The sequence below is a fragment of the Homalodisca vitripennis genome, unplaced genomic scaffold (genome assembly GCF_021130785.1).
Source record: "Homalodisca vitripennis isolate AUS2020 unplaced genomic scaffold, UT_GWSS_2.1 ScUCBcl_5893;HRSCAF=12845, whole genome shotgun sequence".
In the NCBI taxonomy this organism is placed as follows: domain Eukaryota; kingdom Metazoa; phylum Arthropoda; class Insecta; order Hemiptera; family Cicadellidae; genus Homalodisca; species Homalodisca vitripennis.
The window spans coordinates 24,941-46,409 of NW_025782028.1; the positions used below are offsets into that span (position 1 = coordinate 24,941).

Below are 21,469 nucleotides of genomic sequence, written 5' to 3' on the forward strand. Positions count from 1 at the left end.
GAAAGCATGGTAAATGATTTTTGCTATTTCTGGATTGCCAATTTGCGTCATTCTTCGAATTAAAAATATGCCAGTGTTCAACTTCCTGCATACACTGTGAATGTGGGCTGTCCAGGTAAAGGAACTGTCGATGGTAATGCCCAGGAAGCATGCGGTCTCTTCCACTTCCACCTCAGGTAAAGCTGGTTCCTCCCTTCCTCTTCTACCAAACAAGATTTACTTTGTTTTTTGTGTGTTTATAACTAGGTCATTTTCGTGGCAGTATTGAGTGGCTAGGTTTGTAGCAATAAATGCGCTTATCTGAAGTGATTCAATACTTTCTTTGCCCAGCACAAGGGTGGTATCATCAGTGTACATTATTGGGGTACAGCTGTCTCTTAGATATGCTGGTAGGTCATTTGTGGTAAGGATGAAGAGAGCAGGGCCCAGAACAGAACCTTGGGGTACCCCTCTTGTTATTGGTAAAGGTGTTGAAAGAACTTTTTTGGTAGTACTCTTTTTCTTGACACAGAAGCTCCACAAGCTGATGTCTATCAGCCAGATAGTTCTGAACCCATTCTGCTGCTTTTGCCACAATACCAAGGGATTGTAACTTGGTGAGGATAAGGTCATGGCTGAGGCAATCAAAGGCCTTGCTATAATCTAGCATAATACCTGCTGCTATTCTGCCAGCTTCTATGTGGTCAACAGTCTCCTCAAGCAGACTTATTAAGGCCGTTGTTGTGGACTTATGTTTCCTAAAGCCATGTTGGTCAGGTGTCATCAACTCATTTTCGTTGCAGTGATCCAATAATCTTTTGAGGGCTATCTTCTCGAACAGTTTGGAAATTGTTGAAATTACTGATATTGGTCTGTAATTATTGACTTCCAGTTTATTTCCACCCTTATGTTTTGGATGAACTTTGGATTTTTTCAGCTGTTTGGGGAAAAATTCCTTGTTGAAAAGATCTGTTAATTAAGTATGACAGAGGTTCAGATAGCTCCTCACAACAAAATTTCAATATCTTTGAGGATATTTCATCCAGACCAGCTGAATGAGTCGATTTCAGGGATTTTATTACATTTTGCACCTCTTCTACTGACGTGGGATGAAATACTTCAAGTTTACTGTTTGTAACAGGTACTAATGTAGATAATACTGGTCTTGTATGGTTTTTGGTTTGTTTTCTTAAAGCGTGTGTCTTATCTAGTGTTATCTTATATTAGTGAAGTATTCATTCAGGAAGTCTGCAATTTTCTGAGGGTCTTCAAGTTTTTTGTTATCAACAAGTAGTTCTAATTTTGAGTTATTGTCATTCTTCCCTGTCTTTTCGTCATTTATAACCTTCCATGTTGCTTTGGACTTGTCATGAGCTAGGTTGATGTAAGTGACTATGTGTTGCCTCTTCATGTCTCTCAGTTTAAAATCGTATGCTTTTTTCTTGATTGTCATGTTGGTTTTGTCTGTTACAGAGCCTGTTAGTTCAAATTTGTGCTGAGCCTCCAAAAAGTCCCTTTTAAGGCTTAGTGCTTTGTCATTAAAATAGTATTTTGTCTTGGCTTTTTTTTCGAGATCTAATTTTCTTTTTAGGACATGCCATATCCAAGATAACATTCAGGGTCTTGAAAAAGTATCATAAGCATCTTGTAGATGGTGTGCATTCCTGACATTGTCCCAGTTTTGCCCTTGTAAGAGAGATTTTAGCACTGCCATATTGTCATCATTGAACCTGCGTCTTGTAACAGAAACTGTTGGTTTTTCTTTTGTAGGGATGTTTAGGGTACACAGCTGAGCTCTGTGGTCAGAGAGTCCAGTTTTGTAGTACTTCCACTTGTACAACAAGTTCCAAGCTATTTGTCCACACCCAATCAATAGAGGACTGTGTGGAGCTGGTAATCCTAGTAGCTTGCAGGGGTAGTCTTGTGGTATTAAAACTTAATAGCATGTCATTAATTAGTTTGTTATCAGAGGTTTCCTTAAGCATATCAACATTTACGTCACCCATTATGATGAGAAATTTACTGTATGCTTTGGTGTCCGCTAAAAGTCTTGACATAATATTTTGAAAATCTTCAAGCTGTCCACTTGGAGACCTGTATGTGCCTAATATGTATAACTGCAGGTTGTTTACAGTTAAACGACACAGTTCTATCTCGCAAATTAACTCTTCACAAAAAGATGTTGTGTCTATGTGTTCTGTCATGACTTCTAGGGCACTTTTGATGTAAATTGCTACACCTCCTTTAGCATGGGTTTTCCTACAGAAGGCAGATAATAAAGTATAGTTTTGTAGCTTTATGTTTCTGAGCTCTTCTTCTTTTAGACCATGTTCGGTAAGTATGACAACACTAGGTGTAAGGACCTCAAGGTGGTCAGTTAGTCTTTCGATTTTGTTACGAAGACCATCGATGTTTTGGTGAAGTACTGACATACTGTAGTTGTTGTTTTTATGAGAAGTGCTTCTGGTTTGACTTTTATTCAATTTTTTAATTTGCTTTCTTTTACTTGTCTTTGTTCTAAAAAATGGACTGTGTTTTGGTCTTGCAAAGCACCTGTAGGGGATGGGGGCATCTGTGACTGATTTTCGGTTTGAAACGGACTGAGACTTATGGTTGGACTGTGATAGGTCATCACAAGCTCCAGTATAGCCATAGTGTTTCTTCATGTGCTCCATGTAGAATGTAATGTATTTTAGGAAGAATTCCTCATAATCTTCATCACTTTTCTTTAATTTTGTGTTTAACTGTGTTTAACTAATAATAGGTTTCACGTTTAGTTTCCTTCTTATTTTTGAGTATTTAAAAATAGTAAATATTTCTGTCAAAATTATTCTTATAAAATATTTAATTTAACGCATCACGTCACTACTGTGGCGGTTGCCGGTGACTGTACGCAATGTGTTAAAATCAATTTTGTTTTCTATTCTATTGCAATATCATATTGCTTCCTTCTGTTCAAACTTGTGTTAGCTGTTCTTACCTGTCTGTGCTACTCATTGTATATTCAAATTATGTACAAAAAACGATATATATGTATCATAAGTGTACTTCTCCATAATTGTCACATTCCAATATCAGTTGTTGCTCATGTCTGTCTATTGTACGTTTCAGTCAGACGAAGTGTACTTAGAGGCCCAAGTGCAGAACATCACATCTGGCCCCATCAGCCTGGAGAAAGTCACTCTGGAATCTTCTCATCTCTTCACTGGTAACAGAATATATCAGTGTTTACAACTTCTCTGTTCAGAGTGAATTAACTATTTATGAATTAGATCATTATCATCAGTGTAAATAAATAGTGCAGATTTGCATTTCTCACATATTTATTATTTGATCATACATTGAAAACAGAACAAAAAAATCAAAGTGTGTGTGCTCATAAACTAATTTTTGATTTAAATTAAGCTATAAATTTAAAATTTTTGGACCCTATTATGAGGGGAAATGATAAATGGACTAGACCCAAATAGTTTACAAATTGTGTTTTAAAAGTGTTATTTGAAATCTTAAAAATATATTTATACTGAAATATAAATTCTCTCTGCAAAATAATTTTCCAAAAATGAGGTGTCACTCAATCTTTCAACTTTTATATATTTTGTAGACTCTTTAGGACTTTCTGGTTTGTATATATTTCTAGTTCTCAATTTAATGTGATGATAACTTAGTTAACATTTTAAATTTAAGCCATGTTATGCCTTTTTTGTGCTTACACAATATATCATTGCCAATCAATTCTCTACTATAATAACTGTTATAACTATCTCTTTTTACCAACTTATTTTGGATATGAATAAATGAGTAGTAGTTAGTATAGTTAATCACTACAAACGTTAAGGATCCTTTGGTTTGCCATGACTCAAATGTTTTAATGATGTGGTATTCTTGGATAATTTTTATTATATTACTTGATAGTTTGAAAAGGTTTACAAATGGCAAAAATTTGATTTGTGATTATTTTGTTTGAATCATATTATAGACTGTTATGATTCTAAATTTGAGAACCAATACTTTTTAAGATTTTGAATCGGATTTAAGATTTGAAAATTCTGAATTCGCCCATCACTAATTTGGAGCATAGGTGAATTGCTTCATCTTACTCTTTACTTTTCTCTCAGGTGTAAAGCAGGTTCATTCAAAATCGTGCATTAGAATAAAAATTGTATTATTCTCAGTATATTTACCTCTGTTATAATGCTATATCTAAATAGCTGCTCTTAAGCTGTTTTTCCACATAACTGCCATTTAAATTTAAGCACTTTATATTGTCGGTTATAAGCTTTTTAAATACATAGTAAATTAAATCCTGCCTTCTATCCACTTAACCAGCCATTAAGAGTAAACAGTTTGGGGAACAAAATAAATAAATGCAGACAATCACCTTGTGTTTAAATAACTTTAAATATAAACTTATAATATTTCACATGCAGTTGGTACTTTATACATTTACGATGGAGCAATCACCGCAAGTCTGTTGCGTCTAGTTGCAGATAAACCTCTGATTAGCAGTACAACAAATTACCGAACATATTTGTTGGCTAGGAATGGTTTGAAATTTTTAAAATATTTCAAGTTTGATAGACATTTTTTACGAGTGATATAAATATATTTGAATATTATTTTGCAGACTAAAGGCATATATTCTGGAAGTCTATATTATGAACTACCAAATTAAAGTAAAAGGTAGGGGATGTGACTTTGTTCTTTAAAGATAACTATCTCTCTGAACCTCTAGAAATATCTTCAAAATAGAGTGGTATTCTTAGATTATGTTCTCAGACAGTTACCGATGATTTAAGATTGGTAGGCATTGGATTGGTGATAATTTTGTTTAAATCATTTTTAGGTTATAAGTTATCAGGATTTGCCCCATTACTAATAGCTACACAGCACCATAATGTTTACCATCAGATGCCAAGTAATTCACTCTGAATAACCCCATATAACATTTATATAATATGAAATAAAGATTTTATTGTAATGTATACGTTTGTCTACATTCCAAATGTAATAACGTCATTGATAATAAATTAAGTTTTGAGCTTTTTCAAGCTTCTAAGGTAAAATAAATTCAGATTTAATCAATATTTATTGCCCATTACTATTATGACCAGAGTATCAGATTTGACAATCATTGAAATCTTGGATAGGTGTTGGAACAGATGTCGACACATCTTACATTCCATGTGTGATTTTCACAGTGACCGCTCTCAATACTAAGGACGATGGCGAGTCAGTGTTGGAACAGGTGTCGACACATCTTACATTTCATGTGTGATTTTCATAGTGACCGCTCTCAATACTAAGGACGATGGCGAGTCAGTGTTGGAACAGGTGTCGACACATCTTACATTTCATGTGTGATTTTTCACAGTGACCGCTCTCAAATCTAAGGACGATGGTGAGTCAGTGTTGGAACAGGTGTCGACACATCTTACATTCCATGTGTGATTTTCACAGTGACCGCTCTCAATTACTAAGGACGATGGCGAGTCAGTGTTGGAACAGGTGTCGACACATCTTACATTTCATGTGTGATTTTTCACAGTGACCGCTCTCAAATCTAAGGACGATGGCGAGTCAGTGTTGGAACAGGTGTCGACACATCTTACATTTCATGTGTGATTTTCACAGTGACCGCTCTCAAATCTAAGGACGATGGCGAGTCAGTGTTGGAACAGGTGTCGACACATCTTACATTCCATGTGTGATTTTCACAGTGACCGCTCTCAATACTAAGGACGATGGCGAGTCAGTGTTGGAAACAGGTGTCGACACATCTTACATTTCATGTGTGATTTTCACAGTGACCGCTCTCAAATCTAAGGACGATGGCGAGTCAGTGTTGGAACAGGTGTCGACACATCTTACATTTCATGTGTGATTTTCACAGTGACCGCTCTCAAATCTAAGGACGATGGCGAGTCAGTGTTGGAAACAGGTGTCGACACATCTTACATTCCATGTGTGATTTTTCATAGTGACCGCTCTCAATACTAAGGACGATGGCGAGTCAGTGTTTGGAACAGGTGTCGACACATCTTACATTTCATGTGTGATTTTCACAGTGACCGCTCTCAAATCTAAGGACGATGGCGAGTCAGTGTTGGAACAGGTGTCGACACATCTTAACATTCCATGTGTGATTTTCATAGTGACCGCTCTCAATACTAAGGACAATGGCGAGTCAGTGTTGGAAACAGGTGTCAACACATCTTACATTCCATGTGTGATTTCCACAGTGACCGCTCTCAATACTAAGGACGATGGCGAGTCAGTGTTGGAACAGGTGTCGACACATCTTACATTTCATGTGTGATTTTCACAGTGACCGCTCTCAAATCTAAGGACGATGGCGAGTCAGTGTTGGAACAGGTGTCGACACATCTTACATTCCATGTGTGATTTTCATAGTGACCGCTCTCAATACTAAGGACGATGGCGAGTCAGTGTTGGAACAGGTGTCGACACATCTTACATTTCATGTGTGATTTTCATAGTGACACCGCTCTCAATACTAAGGACGATGGCGAGTCAGTGTTGGAACAGGTGTCGACACATCTTACATTTCATGTGTGATTTTCACAGTGACCGCTCTCAAATCTAAGGACGATGGCGAGTCAGTGTTGGAACAGGTGTCGACACATCTTACATTCCATGTGTGATTTTCATAGTGACCGCTCTCAATACTAAGGACAATGGCGAGTCAGTGTTGGAACAGGTGTCCAACACATCTTACATTCCATGTGTGATTTCCACAGTGACCGCTCTCAATACTAAGGACGATGGCGAGTCAGTGTTTGGGCAAGTAAACTGTGTGCCAGCTAATGCGAGCCGACAGTTTCTGTACTGCCTACGGCCACAGGACTCTCTGACCGCAGACTTGCGGCTTCTCAGTGGTGCCACCAACATCGGAAAATTAGACATTGTCTGGCGCTCCAACATGGGCGAGCGCGGCCGCCTGCAGACATCTCAACTACAAAGAATGGTGAGTTGTTGTCATAGGATTAATTTCTAACTCATCTGATAATTTTTTGTAGCAAACAAAAGTTTTATCCTTCTTCTATTTTTAATTTTGTAATAAAAAGGAGAGGTTAGACAACTTTTTAGTTTTATTTTTTCAGTTCTAATTAGCCCTGATCTGTGCAAGGATTTGATTAAATAGAATAAGAGGGAGAGTCAGTATAGCAAGATCAACATTATTTATAAAAAGTGCTAAGGCACAGACTGGATTTGAACCTGTGTTATCTGTAACTTAGAACGAAAGTCTGATGCCTTAAATCTTGTGGCCAACAGCTATCCCATGTGATGATGCACTTCCCCATTAGTGTGGCTGTAACTTAGCTACAAATTTGACTTGTGTGTAGAAGATAGTCTGTGTTTGATATAATTATGAATTAATATATGCTAATCAGATAGACCATTTTTTCAATAGTTACAAATTATAGTGATTAAGTCACATGCAAAAAAAAAGCCGACTGAGATAGACACAGGTCACGCAGAATCACATAGTTGAAGAAAGATAATAATTCTCAATAAAAAAGTATTTAAAAAGGTTCAAATTTCTTTTCGATCTGCTACCAATGTGTGGCGGTCAACCCCTTGAAGTCCGTAAAATAAATCTTGGAACCGCAATTATTAAGGTAGCAAAAGTCTAACCTTCCTGCGTGACCTCATCCCTAACACAGCCAGCTTTTAATGTTTATTTAAATTGTACAAATAACGAATTAAATTATATTATTAAGATTTATTTTTTGTTTCTCTTAGGACAAGAAAGCTTATAAACTGCAATTAGTCCTATAAGAACATTAGCGCTGCTTCCAGAGTGACAGGATATTAAGGATGGGTAAGGTTAGGGGTAGGGGCTGCCTCCTATCGAGATCCATGAGGGAAGAAATAGGCACTAATCTCTATGTCTCCCCAGAAGAAGGAGAGACCAGCTCTTCCAGTCAAAGCAGGCATGGGTTAGCACACTCTAGTTGAGGGTAGCAAGAACCTTTGAGGTTAGGGAACAAACCCCACAAACTCCAACAGTCATCTCCTGCAGTAGACTAGACCTATAGAATTGTCCTTGAACCTCAGAATCTCGACATTTGCGGTTAGGTGCCACTCCTGGACATCATAAGTTTACCCAGATTTAAGTGACACATCGGTTATTGCTGTGCTCAGTGGTAGGTTCACCTGGAAGGCTTAAACCAACCAAAAGTGATCCCTGCTGGGTTCATGGACATAGTTACTTACACAATTAAATGCTATAAATTACAATTGCAATTGTTCTGTTGAATCAATTAGTTCAATCCTAATCGACACTTGACCTGTCTACTCCTGACCTTTCTATAAATATTTTATTACTGTTTAATCATAAATCAACCCTATAAATAAATCATCAATCAGCCAGCCCTACACCCTAAAAACACTTCTCCTGCTTGCCCTATTAATAATTCACACCATATTAACTATTACTTCGTTGCCCTAAATAATTGTATCTTATACGAATACTCATCAGCCCTGAAGTGACTCTCGTCTTGCCCGAACACTGACTGCCTGTGGTTCATACCGCTTGTGGTTTGGTCACCGGCGACCTATGACTGCCCTACGTAGTGGTCACTGAGGCAACAAGTAAAATTCAGTCCTTGAAAGAATGATAAGCAACTGCAGTAATACATTAGATCCAAGTCCATCCAAGTGAGACAAATGGTACAAAGGTTAAAACTTAGACTGAGTACTTCTTACGATCATTTGGTATTAATAATATATATATATTATCTGATAGTATTAGTTTGTTTATTTTAATAATAAAATGTTAAACATTTTCCTCACCATGACTTCATAAGTGGTTCAAATCTCACATTATCGCATCTGTGTAGGCTCCAGAGTATGGAGATATGAGACTGTCAGTGCAAGAGTTACCCAACATTGTGCCTCTAGAGGAACCTTTCGACTTTCTCTGCAGGATAATCAACACCTGGTTAGTCATATGTTTTTCTTATTACATTACTTTTTAATTATCATTCAGTAATAGGTTTGATATTTTTTTTTATACTGATTTTATAAATTGTTTAAGGTATCAAATATATAGTTCTTAGTTGATTTTACCAACATTTTACTAGTTAACAAACAGAAAAAGCATAATTTCTTCTGTGATAAAATTGTTCTTCCATGCCTTTCCATTCATTATTTCTAATTTCATAGAGTAATACAATGGTAGCAAGTATTTTCTTAAAACTAATAGGATTATTACAAAAATTGTAAGTTTCAGTAACAATTCAGATTCAGATTCAGAAATTCTTTATTCATAAAACAAATGCACAGATTGTACAATGAATAGCGTCAATCATAGTTAATAAAAAAATTATCTAACATCAACTTATAAAATATTAACTAACATAAGCATTAGTACTAGGATTACTATTATAATTTTTAAGTGTATTTCATGCACAGTTGCTAGAATAAACATTCATTCATTATAAGTTATGGTAATAAATAGTTATCTTATACATATAAACAGACACATACATACATAAATACATATACACAGACACATATACACGTAAATACATATAGACATGTTGAGCTAAACCAGTCAATTAGCCCTTTCAAAAAAATTCTTGGAATGAATATATAGGTCTATTTAGTAGGTATTCTTTAAGTTTAGTTTTGAAATTATTTGTGTTGTAGTTAGTTTTCAACTCAATTGGTAAATGATTTAGAAACTTTTTCCCCATGTACGAGGTTTTCTTTTTATAAAATTCCAAGTGATGAGAATCATTAGATATATTGAACCGTGTATTATATTGATGTTTTCTTTCTGTTAAAGCAAGATTGCAGAAATGCACAACGTAATTTATAGTTTTCAAATATGTGTAGATTGTAGACAGTAAATATTTGGAGTTCCCTAAAAATATGCTTAACTGAATCTCTCCTCTTTAATCTCTTTATAATTCTAATAGCATGCTTTTGTTTAACTAGAATTTTGTATAAATTATGTGATGTGGTAGCTCCATACATAGCTATACCGTAAGCAATGTGGGAATTAATGAGAGCATAATAAATTTTTTTTAGAGATTCTACACTGCAAACCTTAGCCAATCGTCTCAGTGCATATAGACCACTGGAAATTTTATTTAAAACATAGTCCACATGTTCATTCCAACTTAAGTTTTTATCTATAATCAATCCTAAAAATTTTGTGCTGTAGGCATTTAGCAATTGTTCTTCCTCAATGAAAATGTTGGGTTGAACCCTGTTTAGAGCTTGTTTTGTGGAAAAAGAGATAAAATTTGATTTGTTTGAGTTTAATAAAAGGGTTTTACTTATCAAGAAGTCTTTTATCATTGATAGACCTATAAAAGCGGACATCTCAACACTTTCAACACTTTTTCCTGAGATAACCACATTTGTGTCATCAGCATATAAACAGACAGCAGAGCTTTCTCCAACCAATAAAGGCAACTGATTTATATAACAAAGAAAAAGAAGTGGACCTAATATTGATCCTTGTGGGACTCCATGCTTTACTGTTCTTAGTTTTGAATTGAATTTGTTTTTAAAACAATATCGAGTACTGTTTGAAACATGCTCTATTTCAACGTATTGCATCCTATTTTGAAGGTAAGAACTAAACCATGCAAGTTTCCTTTCCCATAACACCCAACATTTTAAGAGTACTTATTAATTTACAATGTGACACACTGTCCAAATGCTCTGGTCAAGTCCAGAAATACTCCAATCATGTGTTCTCCCTTATCCACTGAATTGATTATTGAATCAATAAACTCGATACCGGCGGTTAATTGTAGATCGTCCAGATCGAAAACCGTGTTGTTGACTGTTTAAGAAATTGTTAGATTCCAGATAATTTAAAAATTGGTTATAAACAACTTTTTCATATATTTTTGATAAAACTGGGAGGAGAGACACTGGCCTATAACAGGCAGGATCATTTGGATCTCCCTTTTTAAAAATAGGAATTACTTTAGCTATTTTTAGCTTATCTGGAAAAATTCCTGATATCAAAGAAGAAATTAACCAAATGTATTAAGGGTTTTAATATTAGTGGACAGGGACTGCTTTAGAACAATAATTGAAATTTCATCAAATCCTGACGAATATTTGTTTTCAAATGATGAAATTATGCTTTTTAAGTCAACTTCATTTACTGGTTTAAATTTAAAAGTAGTTGAAATTTGGTTTGAGTGCTGAAATTCAATATTGCTTTCATGGTTGGTGGAGGAAATGCTCGGAAGTATTAAGCTATCAACTGCTTCAACAAACAAATTATTAAAAATATTAGCAACCAAGATTGGGTCTGTCAATATTTTACCGTCCACTGCAAGTGATATGTTTGATATTGAAAGCTTCTGTTTACCGACTTCATAATTAATTAAATTCCAAGTAGTTTTAACTTTATTAGGCGCTTTAGAAATTTTACGATCATAATAACTCTTCTTTTGCAAGGCAATAGACTGGTTCAACTCTTTTTTCATATTTTTTAATGGTTGATTTAATATTATTATTTTTAGTAATTCTAAATTCATGCTCTAATTTAACTATTTCTTTTCTCCTACATTTCAGCTCTTCAGATGCCCATTTATTACTTTCCATTAATTTCTTAGAGGTAAATACTTTAGGAAAGTTTACATCAAAGTAGTAACAAAACAAATTGCTAAAAAAATCATACTTGTGAATTACAGATGCCTGGAAAACTTCACACCAGTTTTAACTGAGACAATTGTCTTAAAAACACATTATAATTATTAGCTGTGAATTTTCTAGTTAATTTTCTTAAAACCAGATTCTTTTGATTTGTTATTCCAAAAATTTCCAGCAACTGTGCATCATGATCAGACAATTGAGTTATAATTCCATATGTATTTAAATACTCTTTTTTTATATTAGTTATGAAGTTATCTATTGCTGTTTGTGACTTATTTGAAGTTCTTGTTGGAAAATCTACAGTGTAAATCATATTATAAACCCTAAGAATATTAACAAACTGTTTATATATGGAACTATCCACATTTAGAACATTTATATTTAGATCACCAGTTATAATTACATTTTCATACTTGTTATTTAATATCTCCAATAATAACTCAAACTTAGCCAAAAAGGAGTCCTCATAACAATGTTTAGGGCTCCTGTAAACACAAGCAAGTGTGAATGAATAATTATCTATTTTAATCTCCGAAACACAACATTCAAATTCTTTTTCAATTAATAATGACTGGATTGCCGGTAAATTGACACTTTTTGAAGTCAAATTTCTGTGTACTAGAATGACAACAACCACCTCCAGTGCTTAAGCATCTCGCAAAATGAGAGGATTTAAAGTAGTTTGGTATATGTAAAAGTATTAAATTCAGCATCTGACATATTATGTTCTGTAAGTGCTATGATATCAGGTTTAATTTCATCTTAATTGCACTGAAGTATATCTAGACGTGATGGAAGGTGCTGAATATTCTGATGCAATATTGTTAGTTTAGAATTTTGTAATCGAAACTCATTGTTACTGTTTTTTTTATTACAAGACACTTTGGTAACCAGGTTAATATTTTTTATTTGAATTAATTGATAATGATCTCTTATAATTGTTGAATGCAATCATCTTTGAAGATTTGCCTGTATTTCTTTCATTAAAAAAGATTTATCTAAAGCTATTTCTGGTGAACCCCCATCCCAAAAAAGGACTACTTAAAGGTGACTCACTTTTGGCTGGTGTCTGATCTAATTGCTTATTTTACAGAACTTAGACTATCCATAATTATATTACATTCCTCTTTGTCAGCACATATATGAGACACTGGAGAAAGAAGTGGCACTTCATTAAATGCCTTTGATTTCACACACTGCACTTCATCCGGGTTTCTGTACAGCTGCAAGGGTGATGGCATAGGAGTTGTCAGAAGAAGGTCATCAGCAGAGATTATTTCAACATCAGCCTGGACTCCAGTTGTTGTAGCCATATCCAGAGCATCAGACAGTGGGTCTGTTTCAGTTCCTCTCTCCTGCTGGTAGGTGTTAGAAAGAGAGTCTCTCTCAGTTTCTTCACAAAGTTAGAATAAGACAGGCCACCTCTTAACCTCCGAGAGGCATGTTCATCATACGTTATGATGTCAACTGAGGCTCCTGTTATTTTATGAAACTCAATAATCTTGATGACAAAGTGTTCAGGTGGAATTTCATCCCTCACACAACCCATGGGTGAACAAATGAGTTTTTTTAAACCCCTCTTCTTAAATTCTTGTATCAACTCTTTGAAAGCTAAATTGTAGTCATCTAGTTTGGGTTTGTAGAAATATTTTGATTTGGTAATCAAACCAAAAATTGTTGTACCCTTTGCAGTTTTTTTGACAGGTCAGATGGCTATTAAATACAATAATTGACTGAGGGCCTTCCAACTTCTCTTTAAACATTCTTGCAATTCCAGCACTCATATTTTCTCTCATCATTTAAATCTGCTGAGATACAATGAGAGAAACCCACACTTTCATACATTGATACTCCTGAAACACTTTGTTAATATTCTCTTCAACGATCCTAAATTGGTAAATCCAGCTCACCCGCCAAAGACACATCCGACAGTGTCAAAGTTACAGGAAGACCTGTCATTGTATTCTTGTTGTATATATTGGTGTTCTTCGTGTGATACATTTCACCTAAAGAATCAATTATCATATAACTAAGTTTCTTTTTGCCTTTGTAATTAAGATGTAATCCTTGACGTGTAAAATGAATTCTTCTAAAAGCATCCAAATCAATGAGATGAACTCGATCCATCCTTACCACGATCTCTCGTATGTAGTTATTAAACCATTGCTATGTCATTATGTATTGAGTTGTTCTGAGGTACATCAAAGCGAGGAGGAATAGTGGTAATAAATATGGATCTTGACATACTTAAAGTTCGGAGTTTATTTTCCCATTTCTTCATATATAAATCTAGGAGATCTTTTAATCATATCATTTGTACCTGCTAACAATATAAGAGGGTGTTCATGAGATTTTGCAGCTTGATTGTACACTCGACAGATATCAGCACCAGGTGTGTTACCAATCCATCCATACTAATTTTTCCTCCACTGCATTTACCAACTATCTCTGGAAGTTCTCTTCCCTGGCTGTCTGCATAAAGTTCTACCTTTACCTCTCTAATTTTTTTCTGATTTGATTTTTTTTGATTTTTTTACAGAATAGATTATTTACAGAAAAGAAGGAAAGTGTCAGTCTCCGCTGAAGACCTCAACAAGTCTGTAGAGTGGTTGGTTAATCAGCCACTTGCTCAACTCCCTTCAGTCTTCTTAATTCCTCTGGAAGGTTATTAAGCAGTCTAGATCCAAAGTAACTTGGTTTTTCTTCATGTAAAGTGAGTCTGTGTTTGGAAGTTACAAAACAAGATGTGCGTCTGATGTAGTAGTTATCGAAGACGTTGTTGCAACGATGGTCTTGCTTATCAGCATACAGTATTACCCTTTCCACATATAGACCAGTCACAATCGTGATCTTCAATTCTCTGAATGCATCTCACCAGGTTTGCAAGGATCCTTATAGCTAGCTTCTACAGGATGACCACTCTTTCTGTATTAAAAATTGACGTACCATCACACATCAGTAATCCATAATTATGTTATGTGAGATAATATCTTGGAGTCAGTTATTTGTTTAATTTTTATTGCTTAGAGGCCAGATGGGACTTTTTACACATGTTGTAGAATGTGCGGTGTCCAGGTGCTGTTGGCATCAATGATCATTGTGAGGAACGAGGAGCTTGATCTTGTGAATCCACATCTGGTAGTCCTGTTGTGTGACTTCTACTTCTAAAATTGATTTATATTTTTTTTTACCTAACTTGATCATCTGCTCTGTTGTTACTCACAATGTGTGTGGTGTCATCTGCATACATTAAGCAAGTGCTGAGGTTATCAAAATATTGTGGCAAGTCCTTGGTAAATAAAATGAAACAGGACAGGACCCTAAAACTGATCCCTGAGGAACTTCTGTTAATTTCTTTTGGATTGGATTTCAAGTCTATCAAGTTCTTTTAACTGTCCTATCTTAATTCCTGTTAAAGTATGCTTGCGTATGTATTCACTCAAAGCTGTCAAAATCAGATACCAATTTTTCGTTGTAACTTCAAAGTATAAGAAATGTCAAAAAATATCAAACCTTTTGCTGGCAAAAGTACAATTTATTTAATCTGTATTTACATCCTTATCAACCTGGGATGGACCACTTTTCTGTTTTTAAAAATAACCAAAAGTCACATTTAGCTATGTTAGGAGTAGGGTGCCTGTCGAACCAGAAGTATGTTATGTTTGGCAAAAGAAGTTTGAATCAGATGAGCATTAAGAGTATAGCTCATGTATCACAATTTTATTGATATGTTAGTCTTGCATACAAGACCTCAGTTTGCACCACAGATATTTTATTATTATTTTTATAATGATATATATGATAAATAAATTATCCTGAAAAATAAAACAATTTCTTAACACTTATCATTATTAAGTGATACATAAAAACCTAACACTACATTTCGAAAGTTTGTATCTTTTTACTATTTTTAGCTTAAAAATAAAAATACATATTATATTTGTTACATTAAATATAACAAATTAGCTGAACACCCCAAGTCCAACTTAACAACAGAAAAGTTTTATGTCAAATGCTTGAATGCCAATACACTCAACGGAGAATCCCCACTCTGATCTCTATGAATGTGGGGGGTGTCGAGGTTTGGACAAGGACTGCGGCGAAGTACCTGGGTGTGTTACTCGACTGCTGCCATCTTCGGTATTGGGAGCACATTCAGGCGGTGTGTGACAAAGCCTCTAAGGTGGTTATGTCTCTCGGCAGGCTGATGGCTAACGTAGGAAGCCCTAGGTCAAGTACGAGACGCCCCCTCATGTCTACTGTATACTCAACCCTTCTGTATGGCACAGAGGTTTGGGCGGGTGTCATGAGGATAAGGTGATACAGTCAAAAGCTGTTATCGGTACAAAGAAGAGCGGCACTTAGGGTCGCCTGCGCCTATCGCACGTTTCCGGTTCGGCCGTGGTGGTCGTGGCCTTGGGTGATTCCTATTGATCTGCTGGCCATCGAGAGACAGACCGTCTTCCGGGAGGCTGCCGAGCGGGGTAGAGAGGATGTCTTGGCTGCTGCCAGGGTGGAGACTCTGCAGGTTTGGCAGCGGAGGTGGACGGAAGGATCGGACGGTCGCTGGACCTACCTTCCGACTCAATCGAGAGCTTCAATCCTGGATAGATCGTTGGCCACGGGGAGATAGATTTCTACCTGTGCCAGTTCCTGACGGGGCACGGTTACTTTAGGAAGTACCTCTACAGGATGGGAAAAGTCAGGTCGCCTCGGTGTGCTTACTGCCCGGAGGAAGATGATAATGTTCATCACACCTTCTTCGCTTGCGGGCGCTTCACCGAGGCCAGGCGAACGCTCGCCACCACAGTTGGCGATGTTTCGGCAGAGACCATTGTGGAGATGATGCTGCAGAAAGAGGACGCCTGGAATGCAGTCACCACTCATGTACATGCGATCCTTCATCAGAAGCGTGAAGACGGATGCCTGGCTGACCCCTAGCTTCCGAAACAAGTAGCTTTGTCCTGGTTGGGACATAAGACACACGGACCAGGCAAGATGTCATCCGAAAGGGTTCCGGCCTGGGCCCTCCGTGTGGCCCATAGGGGGTTTAGTGGGTAGTCCGCAAGGGAGTCCCACACTCCGTGCGCAAATGCATTCCCCCTAAGTAAAAAAAAAAATACAGACAAAATAAAACACAAACAAAACAAAACACAAGCATGATGTACACATTACAGAAAAGAAACCTTAGCCTTGCTTATACAAACATATAATGGTCCCTTTATTTTTCTTTTATATTCCTTATCACCTCAAAAGCATTTTATACTTTAAAACAGTTCCTTTTGGTTTGGTGTTTGCTAGACAAAACAACTAAGTGTTTTGTTTATAAATGTGTGTTTTATTATGTATATTATATGTGTCCTCTTCTTATTTTCTCATTAAAGATCTTTTTTTTGCACTTGTTTATTATAGAATTAGTGTATCTATTTTGTCTCTGATTTAGTTAGACTTTCTGAGTTTATTTTATAGCTTATCTTTGCCTAAAACACAAACTATTTGACAATGGTTGGATCAAAAATTTAGATACAATCTGTGGCGTATTTTCTTGCCTTAAGAAAAGTTTTCTTGTTTTAATAGAGTTATTGATATTGAGTGTTTAAAACATATTATAGGCTAGTCAGATTTAACATTGGAAATACTGTATCTTTATTATCTGTTTCAACAGATACATCGATTTTAGTTTTTCAACAAAGCAGAGTCCTTAGAGTTTTTAATGAACAAATTTGTTTGTCTTACAAGTGGAATCAATGTGTCAAATAGAACTCCTGATTTCAGGAACTAATTATTTGCCAAGGATAGTGTCAAATTTGTAGATACAAATTTGCGTACAAGTGTTGGATTTTTAATCTAATGATTCGTTGTAGAAATTATATACAGTATATATATATATATATATATATATATATATATATATATATATATTGGAAAATTACTTTTTTTAAATATAATATAAATAAAAAACATGTAATTTTCCTCCTGCATATATCTTGCTGCTAGGGGTGGGACTATCATGGCCATTTTAATGTCAGGGCGTTTCTAAGTTCAGTGGCTATTGATCCATGCTAGTGAGAGGTTACTGTCACTTCTTTTTGTTTTACAATAGCAGTTTTTAATGTGTGATGCAATTTAAAATCCCGCGAGTTGTGCAGTGTGATCTCGGTAATACAGTTTTGGTGGCTAAGCACAACAAACCAATTCTGATTTATTGCCAACTCTGTGAAGTTTATGGGAACAATGTGATTACTAGGTGGAGTGCGTCAGTGGTTCATTAGATTTAAAAATGGCCAAACTAATGTGCATAATGACGAAAGAAGTGAACTGCCAAGCATTGTGACTGATGAAATTGTCTCTAAAATCAATGAGAAGATTAAAAAAGTCCACTGATTCACAATAACAGGACTCTCGCTTAGTTTTCCTCAAATTTCAAGGAGTTTTTTACTCAAAATTGTTACGCAGAAGTTGGGTTACCATAAGTTTTGTGCTAGATGGGTACTCACCACTCACAGCAAATCAGACTCGAAAAGTCCTTAATGCTTTTAAGTTGGAGGTGTTTCCATATCCACCTTGCAGTCTTGACCTTGTATCCAGCGACTACCAGCAATGACGACCTGTCCTTGTGACGCAACACTTTGATAACATGGAACTACCTGGTTAAAGTCTCAGGCCGCAGAATTTTATACCACTGGTTTAAAACATTTCCAAACTAGTTCACTGCTATGATAAGTACCTCAATTTGTATGGAGACGATGTTGAAAAATAGTATTTTAGTGTCACTTTTAAATGTAATTAATAAAAATTTTTCTTGTACTTTGCTTTTTGTATATACCAAACGTAAAAACGTAATCTACTTACTGGATAGCCCTCATATAATAAACAAAATCATATCAGTATCTACAAAGGTTTTCCATTGGTCTTGATTGTAAGATGTCTGTAAATTCTGCTCCAAATGCCTCCCACTACTTGTGAAATACCTAAAAATGTTTTTATATTTTTCCCATCTTCAGAATATATGATATTTGAGAGAGCTGTGATGAAATTTAAATTTGTTTAAATTTCAAAAATAATTATTCCAACCAAACACTTATTGCAAAACATAAATAATCAACACTTATCAGCCTCATGTTTCTAGATTTTTGTAGACCTGAGAAATAGAGCGGATCTACAACAATAGATAATGGAGACTACAATATTTTACATTTACTCCGAGAAAATTTAAACTAACTACTGTACCTGTCTGTAGTGAACGGTCACTGGACATTGTGTTGAAACTGGAGCCATGTGCTGGGCTGGCATGGTGTGGTGTGTCTGGTCGCCAACTGGGAAAACTGGAACCTGCACAGTCTGTCCACATCAACCTGACGGTGGTGCCTCTGATGCCAGGACTTCAGGTCTGTAGTGCAGTCACTTCAATATCTTCCACATTTTAATCTTTTTTAAGACAAAAAAAGGTGCTATCACCTTGTCTGACAGGTTTGTCTTACTTGTATTTTCAGAACTTTTCAAATTTGTATTAATTCCATAGGACTTGGAAGCTTTTATGATGTAAATCTATTTATAAATCTTATAAATAACAGTGAATATAAGAACTCACTATATTTATAGTTCTTATAGTGTATGGATGAATGTGTTAATGTGTGGGTAAGCGCTAATCTTGAGAACGTCTAAACCGATTTGGCTGATTCTTTTTTCAAAATATTCATTGGAAGCCCAAGAAGGTTTATATGAAGAGAAATATTAGAAAACTATAACTTTTATTCCAGATTGCAACAGAAAGCTGTGAAGTTTTTCACAGTGTACACATACACACCTTGCACATGTTGTCTTCATTGACATTATATTGCATTTTTACAGTAACTTAAGAGAAAACGGAATTGAAAAGTAACATTCATCATCAAATCATTCTTTCCCAGACATCTGTGACTCAAAACCTATTATAAATTATTATTTTAAGTAATAATTACAATGTTTAACTCTTTGGAGACCGACCAAATTCCAATATATCAGTAGTTGGTAATAGTAGCAAATACAGCGGACTTCCAATATATCTTTACATAGATAACTAAAGTAACAAAATATAATGGTTTTTTAAATAGTATTTAACTTTTCATTTGTTTATTCTATATCTGTATTCATGCAATATCGTCCATCTGCTTCCTCCATGGTCAGAGTACGCGCCAATTGCTGCTTCTGGCGCTGCTTCGGGGAAACTACTATTTTTGGACGAGTTTTCCATGTCAGGGACCAAAATAAATTAGAGTATTAAAAAGAACAAAAACTTACAAGTCATTATGACAAATGGTTATTGTATTATGTGTCCCAAAAGGAAGTGATGTCGATGAGAATTGAGTTTAATGCATCGCCGTCACTCCCGATCGCCACACGTATTTTGCGAATAAAAAAACTTGCCTCTTCAGTTCAAGGTAAATCCCAGAGGTGAAGATAATTATTCATAATAAAATTATAAATTAATCTTGGGCACAACAATTAGTGAAAACACAAACTAAAAGAACAACAATTAATTATTCAAAAGTAACAGGTAATTCATGCCTACTTGAAGGGCTGCTTGTCTAGGTCTATTTGGAGGCAATGTGGCAACAGGAAGTATGACTCATCTGATATTTTTTCGATTCATTATGAAACAAGGGAAGTGCTAGTTTTGGTCCTCAATAAGGAAAACTCGTCCAAAAATACTACTCCGAATAATACCAAAGTACAGTAAAGTCCTGCTAATCCAAATTAATTGGGGCCAAATACTGTTCAGTTTCGTGGGAATTCGGAGTAAGTGGTTTTTCACGAATAACATATCGTATTTATCGACTCGTGAACAAGTGAAAGTCGAAAGGGAGGGGCTGTGACCTTTGGTGACTCATACGTTCATCCGTCGACGCTTATGTATCCCTCTCCTCTCACGTTCAATTCAAAAAACTTTATTCAACAAAAAAATTTGTTAACATTTTATCATTCCCATGTGCACTTGCACGTGCGGGGTTATTATAATTTAATTATTATACACTTCATTGTATATGGCCATATATGCAGTCTTTGTTGTACCACCATCTCCCTGTATTTTATAAGCAATATAACTTTAATAACAACAAACTATACATATACAGGGTGATTCATGAAGTTCTTCCCCCACTTCTACAACACATTTTACTAGTAAAAATAATGAAAATATGTTATATAAACATAGGTCCGAAAACGCTTCGTTAGCGAGTTACAGCTAGCGAAAGATTTCGCCTGAATTCCTGGGTAAAGAGTAAAATAAAGCCATACTGAACTTTTGGAAAGGTTAATTAAGTAAGAAATATCGTGGATTTCTTATGTATTTTTACCTGATAAAGCTAATAAAATAGGTTTCAGAACTGTACCTGTAGTAGTTTTTTAGGGATTCAGGGTTAAATGCAAAAAATTGGGGCACGAAACATTGTTTTTTTAAGTTTGATGTTCAATAACTTTGTTAAATTGGTAATAAATACATAAAATCAACAAACATTAATTGTAGAGAATTTAATTCTGAGAAATTGATATAATCAAAGTCTAAAATAAAACAGAAATAAGTACCAAAAAAATCGATTTTATTCAGTATAATACATTACTAGCTGTAAAGAAATACCGTACCGTATTTAGTTAAAATAAAACAAAAACAAAATGTTTGTTCCTTAATGATGAGACAAATTGAGAAAACAAGATTTAACTGTTAAATAAATTTGTTTGTAAATAAAAATATCATGTTTTATTACGTTGTATTTTTTTTTTAATAAAAATTTACATCAAATGTTCGAAAATAAATGAAGCAAACATTTTCCCATTATTGTTTACTAATCATCGAAAT

General features: G+C 35.3%; 1 protein-coding gene across 1 annotated transcript in view; it reads left to right on the forward strand.

The window, feature by feature from the left end:
* Positions 1-21,469, forward strand: part of LOC124373574 (trafficking protein particle complex subunit 13-like) — a 49,473-nt gene that overhangs the window by 15,771 nt on the left and 12,233 nt on the right. Inside the window, 4 exon segments of the mRNA XM_046831937.1 lie at positions 3,091-3,187; positions 6,741-6,967; positions 8,847-8,947; positions 18,875-19,022. Of these exon segments, the coding sequence (XP_046687893.1) occupies positions 3,091-3,187; positions 6,741-6,967; positions 8,847-8,947; positions 18,875-19,022 (573 nt within the window).